Raw genomic sequence first — 14,761 nt, 5'->3', positions numbered from 1 at the left:
CGGGGGTGGTGGTGCAGGGACGTAACCCACTGCACTGGTCCTTTTTTCCGCCCCGTCTCTGCTCTCTTCTCCACCCCCTCTCCTTGGTCCAGCATCTTTGTAGAATTTTCTATGTTCTTCCCACACAACAGTGAATGCCCCCCCACCCCCTCACCCGGCCCCGTTATTTTGGCAGGAGCTTTGCTGCTCAGGAGCCAGAGGCTTAATGGCCCGCTGGTGAAGGTTAAATAACAAAACGCCACTGTATCCAGTTTCTGAGTTTTCTCTTCTTTTATCTCAGTCTGAAACAGGGATCCAGAACAGCTGAGAAGCTTGTCAGCAGCAGCAACCAGAGCCTCTAGCTGTTCCACCTAAGGGTGTGCGGCTGGCTGGCTGGACCCTCTGTGCTGGGAGAGGCAGGGCATGTATTTTTTACCCGGACTCAGCCCCTATCCAGCCCTCTGCCCTGTCCAAGCGGAAGCACAAGGAGATGCTACCCAGGCCATTTCTCCAAGGGAAGGGGGCTTCTATTATCCTGGGCCCCTCACTGAGCTGGGGGCAGATCGTCATCACCTGAAGGCAGACGTGGCCGGAGAGAGAGCTCCAGGTGCGCTCAGCATGGACAGGCGAATGCTGTAAAGTTGGCACCCCTGCAGATGCTGCCAAAACTTGACCGAGGGTTCTGCAGCAGCAGGCCGGCCACCTTCCAGCTCCCACTGATTCTAGCCTCGTCTCTCCTCCTGTGCACCTGAGCTTGGCGTTCCAACCTTCCCAGTAACTAAGGCAACCCGACTCTCTTCTCTTCAAAAAGGCTGTGTTGCAAGGCTCCCCGGGCTCCCAGGGGAGTGGGGAATCAGGTCAGTTTGTTGAGGCCAAAAGCAGGAGGGGCAATAACAGGAAGGAGCTGCCTTAGTGGTTACTAAGTCCCTGGCTGTTGGGAGCATTTACCCAAGCAATTTGGGAATGGCTTTGAACTCTCCACACACTGCATCCTTCAGAGTTTCCCTGCCTCTGTCTGTTCTCTCCCTCCCTCCCAGAGCTCTGGTTGGCTGGCGGCTCCCAGAGGATAGCCTTTGTGCCCTCTGGTCTCCCAAGCCACCATGTGGATTTCACTGGCTTTTCTGATCAAGCCTCCTTGCCAGCATCTTTCCCTGAGATCCACAGCAGGCTGGCCTCATTTTAAGAGTGAATGGTAACTTTCCAGCCCAGTTTGTAGACAGGGCATCTGGAGTCCTAAAATGGCTACAATGAGGAGGGCATGGCAACCCCTCCAGCATTCCTGCCTGGAAAAATCCCCATGGACAGAGGAGCCTGGTGGGCTACAGCCCATGGGGTGTCAAAGAGTCGGACATGACTGAGCGACTAAGCACAGCACAATCCGGGTTTGGATTCAGTTGAACCACCTGGGCTCCAGTCCTGGGCGCATCACCTCGTGGTGGTGACCTTGAGCAAATATAAATTCATGACCTTTCTAAGTCTCTGTTTCCTCATCTGAGGATGGAGTAACACTATTTACCTTATATGGCTGGCAAAAGGATTAAGTGAGATCATAATATAAAACACTTTATGTGCAGCCCAGAGTACATATTAACATTTATTACTATTCATTTGTGGGTTCCAAAGCCTCTTACTTCTTCCTGTTAGCTAGATTAGTGCCTTTTAACCTTATTTCTTTCTTAATGAATGATATAAGATACTCCCGTGCACTGCAGATGCCCACGAGACGTGTAGATCATAAATTCAGGCCTTGGAAGGAGAAGAAAAGCCCTCTCATAATTGTAAAGGCCCAAACTAAAGGTATTAGTGGATCATTAAGAGCAGAAGCATGGAGAATAGAGGCTTTGGGTAAATTCCCTGGCAGGCTGGTTATAATTCCCGTTAAGAAAGCATGTCAGAATGTAAATTGGTGGAAAGTGACATTAGTCTGACAATAACCTTAAATCGATTGAAACTGATTATAAAAATAGTAGTGCACTTGCAATTGCTGTACTTTGCTCGACACATAACACATTCCTATGACGCGACTCACACATGGTTGTGACGCTATGAAAGAAACTTGCTGGCCATCAGCACAGCCAAAAAGGATTACAGAGGATAAACCACAAGCATAAAATACTCTCAAATTATTACAGTGGATGAGAAGAAACTGGGTCTGATTTTCAAGGAAAAGTTTACATATGAGAAAGAAGAAAGGAGACCTTTCCCTGGTAGCTCAGCTGGTAAAGAATCTGCCTGCAACGCAGGAGACCTTGGTTCAATTCCTGGGTCAGGAAGATCCCCTGGAAAAGGGGTACGCTACCTACTCCAGTCTTCTTGGGCTTCCCTTGTGGCTCAGCTGGTAAAGAATCCTCCTGCAATGCGGGAGACCTGGGTTCGATCCCTGGGTTGGAAAGATCCCCTGGAGAAGGGAAAGGCTACCCACTCCAGTATTCTGGCCTGGAGAATTCCATGGACTGTATAGTCCATGGGGTCACAAAGAGTCGGATACGACTTAGCGACTTTCACTTTTCACCAGAGACTCAGGTTGACATTTGCTGTGTGACCTGGGGCAAGACATAGGTTTCCGTTTCATCAAGTGAAATGAGAGGGCTAGACATGACCAGAAAGGTCCAAAGCAGTTGCAAACTGCTACAGAGCTGGAGGCTATTGATATTTCTCCCGGCAATCTTGATTCCAGGTTGTGCTTCATCCAGCCCAGCGTTTTGCATGATGTATTCTGCCTATAAGTTAAATAAGCAAGATAACAATATACAGCCTTGATGTACTCCTTTCCCGATTTGGAACCTCAGATATACAGATGACACCATCCTTAAGGCAGAAAACAAAGAGGAACTAAAGAGTCTCTGGATGAAAGTAAAAGAGGAGAGTGAAAAAGTTGGCTTAAAACTCAACATTCAGAAAACTAAGATCATGGCACCTAGTCCCATCACTTCATATCAAATAGATGGGGAAACAATGGAAACAGTGAGAGACTTTATTTTGGGGGGCTTCAAAACCACTGCAGATGGTGACTGCAGCCATAAAATTAAATGACGCTTACTCCTTGGAAGAAAAGCTATGACCAACCTAGACAGCATTTTAAAAAGTAGAGACATTACTTTACCAACAAAGGTCCATCTAGTCAAAGCTATGGTTTTTCCAGTGGTCATGTATGGATGTGAGAGTTGGACAATAAAGAAAGCTGAGCACCGAAGAATTGATGCTTTTGAACTGTTGGTGTTGGAGAAGACTCTTGAGAGTCCCTTGGACTGCAAGGAGATCAAACCAGTCCATCTTAAAGGAGATCAGTCCTGGGTGTTCATTGGAAGGACTGGTGTTGAAGCTGAAACTCCAATACTTTGGCCACCTGATGCGACAAGCTGACTCATTTGAAAAGACCCTGATGCTGGGAAAGATTGAAGGTAGGAGGAGGGGACAACAGAGGATGAGATAATTGGATGGCATCACCAAATCGATGGACATGGGTTTGGGTGGACTCCAGGAGTTGGTAATGGACAGGGAAGCCTGGCGTGCTGCGGTTCACGGAGTCGCAAAGAGTCAGACACAACTGAGTGACTGAACTGAACTGAACAGAACTGGATGGAGACTTGGTCTCCATTTGACTTAAGTATTTTCTAGGTCAAAGTGTAGTCGCTTAGTCGGTCCGATCTTTGTGAACTCATTGACTGGGCTCCTCTGTCCATGGGGTTTCCCAGGCAAGAATACTGGAGTGGGTTGCCTTTCCCTTCTTCAAGGGATCTTCTCTACCCTGGAAGATCCTGCACTGCAGGCAGATTCTTTACTGACCTCCTTGTAAAAGCTACAAGATTTGACATTCCCAAGTGTCTACTGTTATATGAGGCTCTATGATAGTTTCCCTGCCCAATTTAACTTATTTCATGCTCAAAATGCCTCTTGACAGCTGATATATATCATCCCATCCTAAAGAAGACAAAACTGAGGCTCAGAGAGAATACATAACTTGCCAAGGTCACTCAGGTAATAAGCAGCAGATCAAAGATGTCAGGATTCAAAGACTCTTTTCATTTTCTTTTGTTTTTTATCTATTTGTTTATTTTTGTCCTGCCATGTGGCTTATGGGACCTTAGTTTCCCAACCAGGGATTGAACCCACAACCCCTGCAGTGGATGTGCAGAATCTTAACCACTGGACCACCAGGGAAGTCCCCTCTTCCCATTTTCTACACTGCTCTCTGAATAACTGTGGCCTGGCCACACCAGAATGGCAGCAGGTAAGTGAAATCATGCCTGTCCGGGCTCCATTCCCCAAGGCTGAATTCCTTAGGCAGTAGAGCAGAGGTTTTTGATTCTGCAAGGGATTCCAGGCAGCTGAGTGGTCAGGAATGTGGGTTCTGAGTCGACACGCCTGGCAATCACATCTCAGCTCCTCAGAAGCTGAGTGGTTTTCTCCGAACTTAGGCCCCCTAAGCCTCGAGGTTTCTCAGGTAGATAATCTACTCCCAGGGTTGTTAGGGGGATTAAAAGAAATCCTCCATGTGAAGTGCTCAGCAGACTGCCTGAATACAGTCAGTTCTCAATCATTATGTCTCAGCTAAACAGGAGGGCATACAGGTAGTCATGAGCAGTTTCTAAGCTAATCCATGGTAGGGGTTATGAATCTGGGGTCGGTGAACCCCCTGAGAAATGATGTGCCAAAAGCCCTGTTCATGCTTTTCTTCGAGAAACGTCCTTAACCTCTGTTGGAAGCTTCTGACCAGAAGGAGATTAAGATCTTTTGCCTGCTGTAAAGCCCAACATCTTACACTATGGATTGTTCCTGTAATAACAGGGTTGGCAAAAATTCCTCTTCATATCATGAGAGAAGTTGCTGGGTTCTCTCAACAAGGCCTGCTAGCCACGTGGGCCTCCAGCACTGATCACACAGACACAGAAACTGTTCCCACAGAGCTCCCAGGTGAAGAAAGTCTGAACACAGTCCCCCTCCCTTCCCCCCACACACCAAGGAGCAGGAATTAGGCTTCAGGAACCTTCTCTGGCAGGGCCAGTTCCAACAATCCATTCTTCCTCAGAGAACAATCAGTGCGTTTGTTGTTGCATACCACTAAGTTAAATACACCCAGAGTGCTGGCCCTTGGCTAGAAGCTTCCAGAAGAATTCGGGGTTATTCTGCTGAAGGGGTACTGCTCCATGGCCAGATGGACAGCACCTGATTCCCCACAGACCTGGCACCTTCTAAGACCAGCCCTACCTCAGGAGGAGCCCGAGGAGCTTGGCGGAGCCTTTGGCCCAGTCGGCAGGGCCCCGAGCTGCCCACTGGCCCTTCTCTGGTTGTTGGGACAACCGTCCTCAGGAATTTCGGCCTCCCAGTCTTCCCCTGGGTGAGAAGGGGAGAGAGTTGGCAAGGCTGGCTGCCTGGCTGCTCTTCCAACCCCCTGGTGAAAGGGGAAGCTGAAAACTGGATTCCCTACCCCCAGCAGCCTCCATGGCGGACACACACAAAACAGCTCAGGCCCGGAGGGAAGAATGTGCCAAGACATTCTGCAGGGTTGGTAACCCGAGATGCTATTTTGTTCTCGGTGGCTAAGAAATCACTTTTCTAACTGAAGGACCATTTGACTTACTTCTTTTAAATTCAGGGGAATGGGCAGTCATATCTCCTTGATTCAGATAAGAAAAAAAAAAAGACAAATGCGTGCACACACAGACATACAAACACACACACCCAGCAGAATCTTTTTTCTTTTATGTGATATTTTGTTTCATAGCATTAACCAGCTGCAGAGATGTAACCACCCTGGCAGAATTCCCCCCCACCACCACCAACAAACCCCACCACCCCAAAGAAGTCTGGCTCTTTTTTAGCTTTGCTCAATTTTTTCCTCCTCCTTACAGCTCCCTCACCTTCCTGCCTACCGCCCTCCTCCCAATTCTGCCATGGAATCACGGGGGATAAGGTGAGGCCAAAGCCGAGTCCATGAGATCATATTTGAGAACTGGCAGGGGGCCTCAGAGACCATCTCATCAACTTTCATCTCTCACCAAAGGAGCACTTGCACCTCAGAGAGGTAAGGAGATTTGCCTGGGGCCACACAGATAGAGTGAGAAGGTTGAACTCTCTTCTGGGGTGTGCGGGAGGGAATTCCAGGGAGGCAGAGGTGGACGCCCTCTGTTCAGCTGTTTCCCCAAAGTTGGCTCACTGCAAGAGTGAGCTCAGAAACCCTCAGCATCCTAAGATCAGGGGCCCCACCCCAAGCTGGTGCAGGTGGGCTGACCGGAGATACAAAGGCACAGAGTAAAACCAGTGAACAGCAAGGCGGAGAAAGTGAGCAGTTCCTTAAGCGCCAGTTGTGTTTTTAATTCCTCTCCATTGCTTGCCAATCTGCCTAAAAACACAGGCTGCAGAGGCCTGTTGCTGGGGCCGTGGACTTCAAATAGAAAGGCACTTTTTTTCCCCCTTCCACTGTACTTTTTAAAGGTTCCTTTCTCTTTGGAGCCATAGATATTGCTAGTTTCCCATTTGCAAAAGTGGCTAAAAAGAATTCAGATTGGGTTGATTCAATGTCAAGTATTAAGTCAGCAATAACACAGGTGATATAGCAAAAAAGGTGGTCTACATAATACTGAAATTTGGGAAATCATGCCATAGCCAAGTCAGTTTTCCATGGAAGCTATACTGCATGCCCTCTTCCAAGGGTAAAGAATGACCTGTGCTTAAGCAGCTTTCTGCAGCTGTGTTAGCCTCTCGGTGCCCCAGAGAAGTTCCCAGATTCAGGACCTGGGGTGAGTTAGCAATGCCCTCGACATTCAACTGCTGACAGCATACTGGACTCTGTAGCTGCTGGGATCTAAAATGCAGGAGGGCACACAAACTTGAACTTGTGTCTGTCTTAGGTGAGGACAAGGGACTGTGGAGGCTAGAACTTCAGAGCTGGCAGAGAATTTGGCAAAAGGCAGAGTGGTGAGACGATCAAAACCCCCAAGCACATCCCACCTCCGGATCTCAAAGTTTGTCTCATGTTTGAAAATGGGAGCTGGGCCCTGATCTTCTATATCCCTTCCACTTTCAAGAGTTCCACTATTACCCTTTCCCTTCCAAGCAAATCATTTGTCTGACAAACAGGCAAACTGAGGCTCAGAGGTTAAAGCAGCTTGCCCGTGGGACACTGAGCTCTTCAGCATTAAAAATGTCTTTCAGATTAAATTGATGAGATATTCAGCATAGTACTGAACTCAGAGACGACACCCAGTCCATGTGGAATGAATGAACCAAAGTGCTCACAGAAACTATGAGCAATCTCAGCTCACATTTTCTTTCTTGCTTTTTCTTTTTCTCAACTCTCATCTTGATTACACACCCCATCCTAGACTTCTGGAACCTCCATTCCCACCCCACAAGATGAAGCAGCCAAACAATTCAGCTTCATTGTTTTACAAGCACCTAACACCCAAGGTCACAATTACCAGGTGAAAACTCCGCATTCCTGGGACACTGACCACAGAGATGACAGCAAAGGACAACCAGCAGTCCCAGAGGGTGGTCCTTCCCCCTCCCCCACCCCCAGGATATTCATGGAGAGAGGGTGCTGTGTGCAAAAAAAATGCCAAGCAGCCAAAACCAGGAGAAAGTCTGGATGCTTAAGAGCCACACCAGCCATCTCACACTCCACCTGCCTCAGCAAAAAAAAAAAAAATCCGGTGCTCCAACCGGCGTGGTGCCCACCAAGGTCAGGACGCGCTGGTGCAGGATTGAGGAACCCCCATCCCCAGAGGAGAGGAAGGCAGGGAGGAGAATAGGCGATGGGCAGGGCTTTGCGGCGGCCTCTCACCTCTATCTACATCCTAACAGCTTCCAAGTTGCCGTGAGATTCCTGGAGAACCAGTCTCCCCGATCAGCCCTCCCCCGCTCCTTCCTCTCCTTCCCACTGTCGGCCTCCCGGCCCCCAGAATGCCGCTGCGCCCGTCTCTCCGAGCCTGGGAGGCACCTGTCAAAATTCACACTCTGGTCTGCCTTTCCCGGGACGCAGTGTCCTTCCTCCAGCAGCCTCCCGCTGAGTCCTGGGTGCCTACCACCCCCTCCAAACCAGATGCTTTCCTATCCCCCCTTCCCCGCCCCCCCACCCCGTGCTGGGGAAAGCCTCCCCGGGAAGCCCCAGCATCACTCGGCTAGATCGCTCCCCCAGCCCCCGCCCGACCTAACTAAAGGGGAGGTGGGGGGGCGGGAGGCGGGGCTAGAGCTTAAGGTCAAAACTCCCGGCAGGTGCCGGCGGGGGGCTGAGTCCCCCTCAGAGGATGACGCGGGGTTAGGAGGTAGCCTGGGACAACTCACCGGCCGACCCCTCCTCCCAGCTGCCCACCCGGCAGGAGCCGGCGGTCCGGAAGGGCACGGGGGGTGGGGGGGCACACTGAAGACAGCGCAAGAGGCCCGCAGAGCTCCCCGGGGTCCCCGCCCCGTCCCGGCTGGTGGCCCCTGGGGCAGGAGCGGGATGCGGGGGGGCACACGGAATCCTACCTGTCCCGCGGGTCGATCCAGCTGGTGGTGCGGCTCGTGTGGTCTATGTAGTAGACCTTGCCGTCGAAGTCGCGCGCCTCCTCCCAGCCCTCCGGCAGGGGCAGCTCCGGCCGGGGCATCTTCTCGAGCGCGGCCCGCGCTCCCCCATGCAGCTCCCGGCCGCCACGGGGGCCCCCCGGCTCAGCGGCTCCGGCCGGTTCCTCTCGGCTCGGGCGGCCGCCGAGGCACCATGGTCGGGGTGGTGGGGAGGGAAGGTGGCGCCCGCGGACTGGGGGCCCCTAGTGAGGGCCGGCCGGGGTGGCGGCGCTGTCCATGCGGCCCTGCGGCCCCGGCCCGGCGCCTCCCGCTTCTCCCGCCGCCGGCCTCTCACGCTGCCATGTGCGCCCGCAGCGGCGCGGTGCGGGCCTGGGTGCGCGCCCGGCCGGCGGGGCAGAGCGAGCCGAGCGCAGCTGCCGCCTGTCCTCCTCCGCGGCGCGAGGCGCCCTGCAGCCTCCACGCCGCCGCCGCCGCCTCTCGCTCCCCCAAGCCGAGTGCTGTCCCCGCTCTCCCTCCGCCGTTCAGCGCTCGCTTGGTTTGCGACTCCTGCCTGCGCCAGGTGCGGCTCGGGCCGTGCAGGTAACCGCGCTGCCCCGGAAACTGGAGGCGGAGCGCCGGGCGCCAGGGTTCCCGCGTCCCCTCCCCGCGCCCAGCGCCGCGAGGGCGGGTCCTAGGGCCCGAGACGCGCCCCCTCGTGGGACAGTCCCAACGGCCGGCCGCCCCTTCGCGGCTCCTGCCGGGAGGAATGGGAGCCCGCCCTTCACCTGGGTCCCGGACCCAGGCTGGAGCTCCGGGAGGCGCTAGCAAGCCCCGCTCTGCCTCGGCTTCCCGGCGCTCCGGGCTGTCTCCACCCCGAGTGGCCGGGCTCTTGGCACAGGTGTCCCCAATCTTATAACTCCCGGCTTCTCTCCTGTAGAATCAGGAGTCAGGCAAGAAGTGGTTAAATGGAAACATTCTTGCAAATCGGGGAACATAAGTTTTCCAGGATCTCTGATCCCTTCCCCCAACACACACACCATCTGTCTCCCTCTTATTCTATTCTTTCCGCGCGTTGTTTCACCCATCCCCCCACCCCTCGTACTTGCAAGTGTAGCTGGCTCTTCCCCGGGTCCCTAAAATGAAGAGTGCTAGGCATCTCCTCCCCCCAATCCCCAAGGACCTCCAGTGGGTGTCGGGGAGGCCCTTTGTAATAGTAATGGTGGTGTTGTTCATTAAACTGAATACGTAACCTGTTCCAAGCAACTTCACCTGCCCTCTTCGAGATATTAACTGATCTGTCATGGCTTTGGGGGGATAAGGGTTATGGAAAAGAAGGAAGCAAACAAAGCAAAATTCCATGTTGGAAAAAATGAGAACTTTTAAAAATCAATATTTCTTGAGAAATGAAAAATTTGTGATTATTTAATTACAGTTAAGAATCAGCTGTCTGTGTCTCCTGAATGTCTCTAAATTTTTTTTTTTTTTTTTTGCCCTGGATGTATAGCAGGGAGCTGGACTGGAGGGATGAAGCCCAGCCTGCTGTATCCTTTGGGTCCCGCAGCCTCCCAGAGGAGCCAGTGTCCTGGGCCAGGGTGTGCTGAGCATAGGGGAGAATCCCATGTTTCTGGTCTCCTCTGCTCTTGGTACAGAAGACCTGTGGTGGCAGCTCCTCACCTCCACATGCCTTCTGCTAAGCCAGTTACTTCCCTAAGGCCAGGCCCATGGGCTCAGTATTTGACCTTTCCCTCCCTCCCTCATTCCATAGATGCCATGCACAAAAGTCCAGAAACACAGACCTCAGGCTGGCCTCAGAATACCTAGAAGTAGGAGTTCACCCTCCTACTTCTTATGGGGAGTTTCCCACAGCCCTCTACAACTCACTCAACTTCACTGGGTGTAAAATACTCCCATTAATGATGAGGGCAATGCGTACATGCCACTGGGTGCAAAATACTCCCGTTAGTGATGTGGGCAATGTGTGCATGCACTCATGAGGTCGCTCAGTTGTGTCCAACTCTTTGCAACCCCATGGACTGTAGCCTACCAGGCTCCTCCGTCCATGGAATTTTCCAGGCAAGAGAACTGGAGTAGGTTGCCATTTCCTTCTCCAGCGGATCTTCCCGACCCAAGGATGGAACTCAGGTCTCCCTCATTACAGGCAGACTCTTTACCATCTGAGCCACCAGGGAAGCCCTGATGAGGGCAATGAAAAGTGAAAGTGAAGTCACTCAGTTGTGTCCAACTCTTTATGACCCCATGTACTGTAGCCTACCAGGCTCCTCGGTCCATGGGATTTTCCAGGCATGAATACTGGAGTGGGTTGCCATTTCCTTCTCCAGCGGATCTTTCCAACCCAGGGATCGAACCCAGGTCTCCTGCATTTTAGGCAGATGCTTTACTGTCTGAGCTACCAGGGAAGCTACTGATGAGGGCAATAGCTCAGAATTAAAGCCAACATGGTGCTAGCTGCTTCACAAGCATGATCTCACATAAGCTCATACCACCACTCTGGAATAAGGAATGCTACTTATTATACCCATTTCACTGATGAGAAAACCGATGCTCCAAGATGCTATATTGTTGACCAGGGATACAAAGCTAATAAGTGAACCTAGGTCTGACTTCAGTACGCATGCTCTCCACCATTAACCTATTCTTTCTTTCTGTTTAATTACTCTGAAACTCCTGAACCTACCCAGGGTCTAGATCTGGAATATTACGGACGCTGATGACTGCTTGTCTCTTTGGATGCTTGCTTCGTCATTATTTGGCTGAGAAGCTAAAGCTCTGGAATCAGTCTGTTTGGGTCTTAAACCCTCCCTCTTTTCTAACTGTGGGACCTTGAGTAACTTGATCAAATTTTCAGTCTTAGGTCTGAAAGACACCATAATCATATAGACTCTGTAGGGCTTGTTGTAAGGGCTACAGATGAGAAATGTAGGGGGCTTGACATTTCACAGTACGCCGTCATCGCAGGTGCCAAACGCAGAACACCATGCCCTCATGTGAAACGGAAGTATTTTCTGTGCTAAACACAAGCCCATGTCCTTTCCCGTCCTGAAAATTGTGTGTGGGGTTTTTTTTTGTGTGTGTGTGACAATCTTCCTCATTGCTGCTTTCATTTTCTGTCTTGTTTTCCAACCAAGACTTCACACTGGCTGATGCTGGTAATGAAGGGAAAACCCCTTTTAGACCTCCAAATCCAACTTTCTTGCCCACACCCTGGACTTTCCACATGACTTGCCCCTGCAGGTCTTTTGACCTGAGCTGGAAAGTAGGAAATCGAGACCAGAGCAGGGAATGGACTCCTGAAAGCCTTCCTCTGTCTGCCTTACCTCCATCTACCTTCCCCCGCCCCCCAGCCCAGAACAGAAGACTCCTAGGTTATCTCAGAAGCTACAAGCAGGGTGAGGTAATAAAACAGATGACTGTCTGCCCCATGTGATGGTGGGTGAATCATCCCCAGGCATTCTTTGAGGCTGAGCACAAACGTGAAAGGGATTAAAGGTAAAAACCAGCTCAGCCACGTGATAGGGCAAATTGGACATTATTGTACAGGTGAATGAACTGCAGGAATCTGAAGCGAAGACAAGAAGCCCAGCCTTCCTCCTGGGGCTGCGTGAGCCTGCCCAGGAAGTTGGAGGCATAGTCAGTTGTTGGAGCCAAGCAGAAGTGACCACAGGATAAGCCTCTCTCGGTTTGGTTTCACAGCCAGGTTGCCAACTGGACACACCTGAGCCTGAAACGGATGGTCTTTTTTTTTTTTTTAAAGACACCCACTAAAATCCTTCCCCCACTGCAGCAGCAAAGGAGAACACACACGCGTTTCAGAGAATTTCAGAGCGACAGGGTAACATATTTTATGAAGACGGTAAGGAGAAGAAATTAGCTTAGGAAAAAAAAAAGGAGCAGAAATGCCAGCAGTACTTTCCTGTTAGCATCAACATTCTTCAAGAAAATGGAAGAAACCTCTGCGGAGATTTTTTTTCTGACTCCATGACTGTTCTCCCTACATCATGCTCTCCCTCCTACACACCCTGCGGGATGCACAGTTGTGTTTCTGTGATGGAGCCGATAATGTGCCCTTTCTTTTGTCATGCATTATGTGCGATTCATAATTGGGCCCATGAACTATTTTCTTTCAATAATGGGAAAACATGTCGTAAGCCAGGAAAAATTAGGGTGCAGGAAACCTTGGCAATATGAGAGCTGAGACAGAAATGGAGATAAATAGAGACCTATTTGTCTCTGCTGCTGCTGCTGCTAAGTCATTTCAGTCGTGTCCAACTCTGTGCGACCTCAGAGATGGCAGCCCACTAGGCTCCCCCGTCCCTGGGATTCTCCAGGCAAGAACACTGGAGTGGGTTGCCATTTCCTTCTCCAATGCATGAAAGTGAAAAGTGAAAGTGAAGTTGCTTAGTCGTGTCCAACTCTTAGCGACCCCATGGACTGCAGCCTACCAGACTCCTCCATCCATGGGATTTTTCAGGCAAGAGTACTGGAGTGGGGTGCCATTGCCTTCTCCTATTTATCTCTAGGTCTTCAGTGTTTAAGGCTTCCCAGTTGGTGCAATTGGTTAAGAACCTGCCTGCCAATGCAGGAGATGCAAGAGATGTGGGTTCGATCCCTGGGTTGGAAAGATCCCCTGAAGAAGAAAATGACAACCCACTCCAGTATTCAATCCCATGGATAAAGGAGCCTGGTGGGGTACAGTCCATGGGGTCACAAACAGACATGACTGAAGTGACTGAGCACACACTTCAGTGTTTAATAGCTTGAAAATACATCAAAATAAGTCTAGCACAGTCGATTCATTTTACAAATCGATGGAGTATCTATGAATACTGACTCATTTCCCTGGTTTCTTATTAGTCCCATTTTACAGGTGTGTAAACTGAGACTCGAGAGGCGAAGTGACTTTCCTCTAGTGACACGGTAAATAATAGAGCCAATAGTCCAACTCAGTTCTTCCCAGTTGAGTTTTTACTTCTGAACTCAGGGCAGTGTGTGCTCCAGAATGTCAACGAAGAAGGGACTTCAGGTTATATAAACAGTCTAGTTAGAAGGGGGCAGAGAGCAGCCAGGAGACTACTAGTCTCTGCTTTCACTCAGATTGCATATCTGTTGGAGTGGTTGGAGGTGGGAGAGGGCACCCTGAGGTCATAGCTGAGTTTACAATGAAAGGGCAGAGTTGAGGTGGGGGCTCTGAATTCCAAGCTGAAGACAGACCAACCTGGTTCTCAACCTCCAGCAATGTGTCAACAAGACCCACCTGGGGTTTAGATAGCTGGGGCTTTAACAGAGGAGCTGTCTCCGTGGAAGCAGGGGCACTTTTCTCCCTATGCAGCCTGCCTCCCTACCTCCCTGCCTTTTTCTTGCTGCTTCATTCATTAGCTGAACTGGATTTCTTCCGGATGGAAGGTTATCCTGGGGCCGCCAGGAGAGGTTTCCACTCTCCCATCCCAGAGGCCTCTGCGGCCTGGGGGCTGGGAGCTGTTGTGTCTTTCACCAATGAGAAAATGAATTATGCACCATAGGAGGAGGTGGAGATGAAATCTCAGTTTCAAGGGCGGGGGTGTGGATAGGAGAAAGAAAGAGTGTGAACAGAGGGACAGAGTTCCTGCAAAGCAGTGCTTTCCTCCACCCCCACCCCAACCTCTGGAGAGGAGCCCTGGTGGGAAACAGGGGTGGGGATACAAGTGCAATAACCCACAGGCTGAAAGGAGCCTCTCTCGGGCATTTATAGAACTTGCATCACCATGGCACCCAAGCACTTATAGTCCACCCCAACGGCTAGTGGTAAAGAACCTGCCTGGCATTGCAGGAGACGAAAGAGACACGGGTTCAGTCCCTGGTTTGGGTAGATCCCCCTGGAGGAGGACCTGGCAACCCACTCCAATATTCTTACCTGGAGAATCCCCATGGACAGAGGAGCCTGGCGTGTTATGGTCCATGGGCTCGCACAGAGTTGGACACCACCGAAGCAACTTCCTGAAGCACAACTGCTTAGAGACTGGTGGAATGAAGTATTCTGTACCTGTCTACTGCTCATAGTTCGAGACCTCATTCTCAGAATTCTAGATGAGCAAACTGAGTGAATTTTATAAGATACTATCAAGAAGGGTACAGGGTTGGGATCTAAGCCCAGATAACCTGTCTGAACAGGGTGACTGGGTGGAGTAGTGGAAAATACATGGGCAGAAAAGAAATATCTGTTTATGAACTATGGCTCTACATCATGGTGGATGTGTGACCCTGGGTATGAGATGGTACTTTTTTGGGCCTCGATTTTCTCATC

General features: G+C 50.9%; 1 protein-coding gene across 1 annotated transcript in view; it reads right to left on the bottom strand.

The window, feature by feature from the left end:
* WWC1 (WW and C2 domain containing 1) overlaps positions 1-9,127 on the bottom strand; it is a 158,139-nt gene extending 149,012 nt beyond the window's left edge. The window contains exon 1 of the mRNA XM_070793974.1: positions 8,449-9,127. Coding sequence (XP_070650075.1) covers positions 8,449-8,567 — 119 coding nt within the window. The 5' untranslated portion in view covers positions 8,568-9,127. The remainder of the gene's footprint in view (positions 1-8,448) is intronic.
* Positions 9,128-14,761: the final 5,634 nt, after the last annotated feature.

Source organism: Bos indicus, chromosome 7 (assembly GCF_029378745.1).
Source record: "Bos indicus isolate NIAB-ARS_2022 breed Sahiwal x Tharparkar chromosome 7, NIAB-ARS_B.indTharparkar_mat_pri_1.0, whole genome shotgun sequence".
NCBI classification, from domain to species: Eukaryota; Metazoa; Chordata; class Mammalia; order Artiodactyla; family Bovidae; genus Bos; species Bos indicus.
The sequence above is the reverse complement of the archived record's forward strand: the minus strand, read 5'-3'. Positions and strand labels throughout refer to the sequence as shown.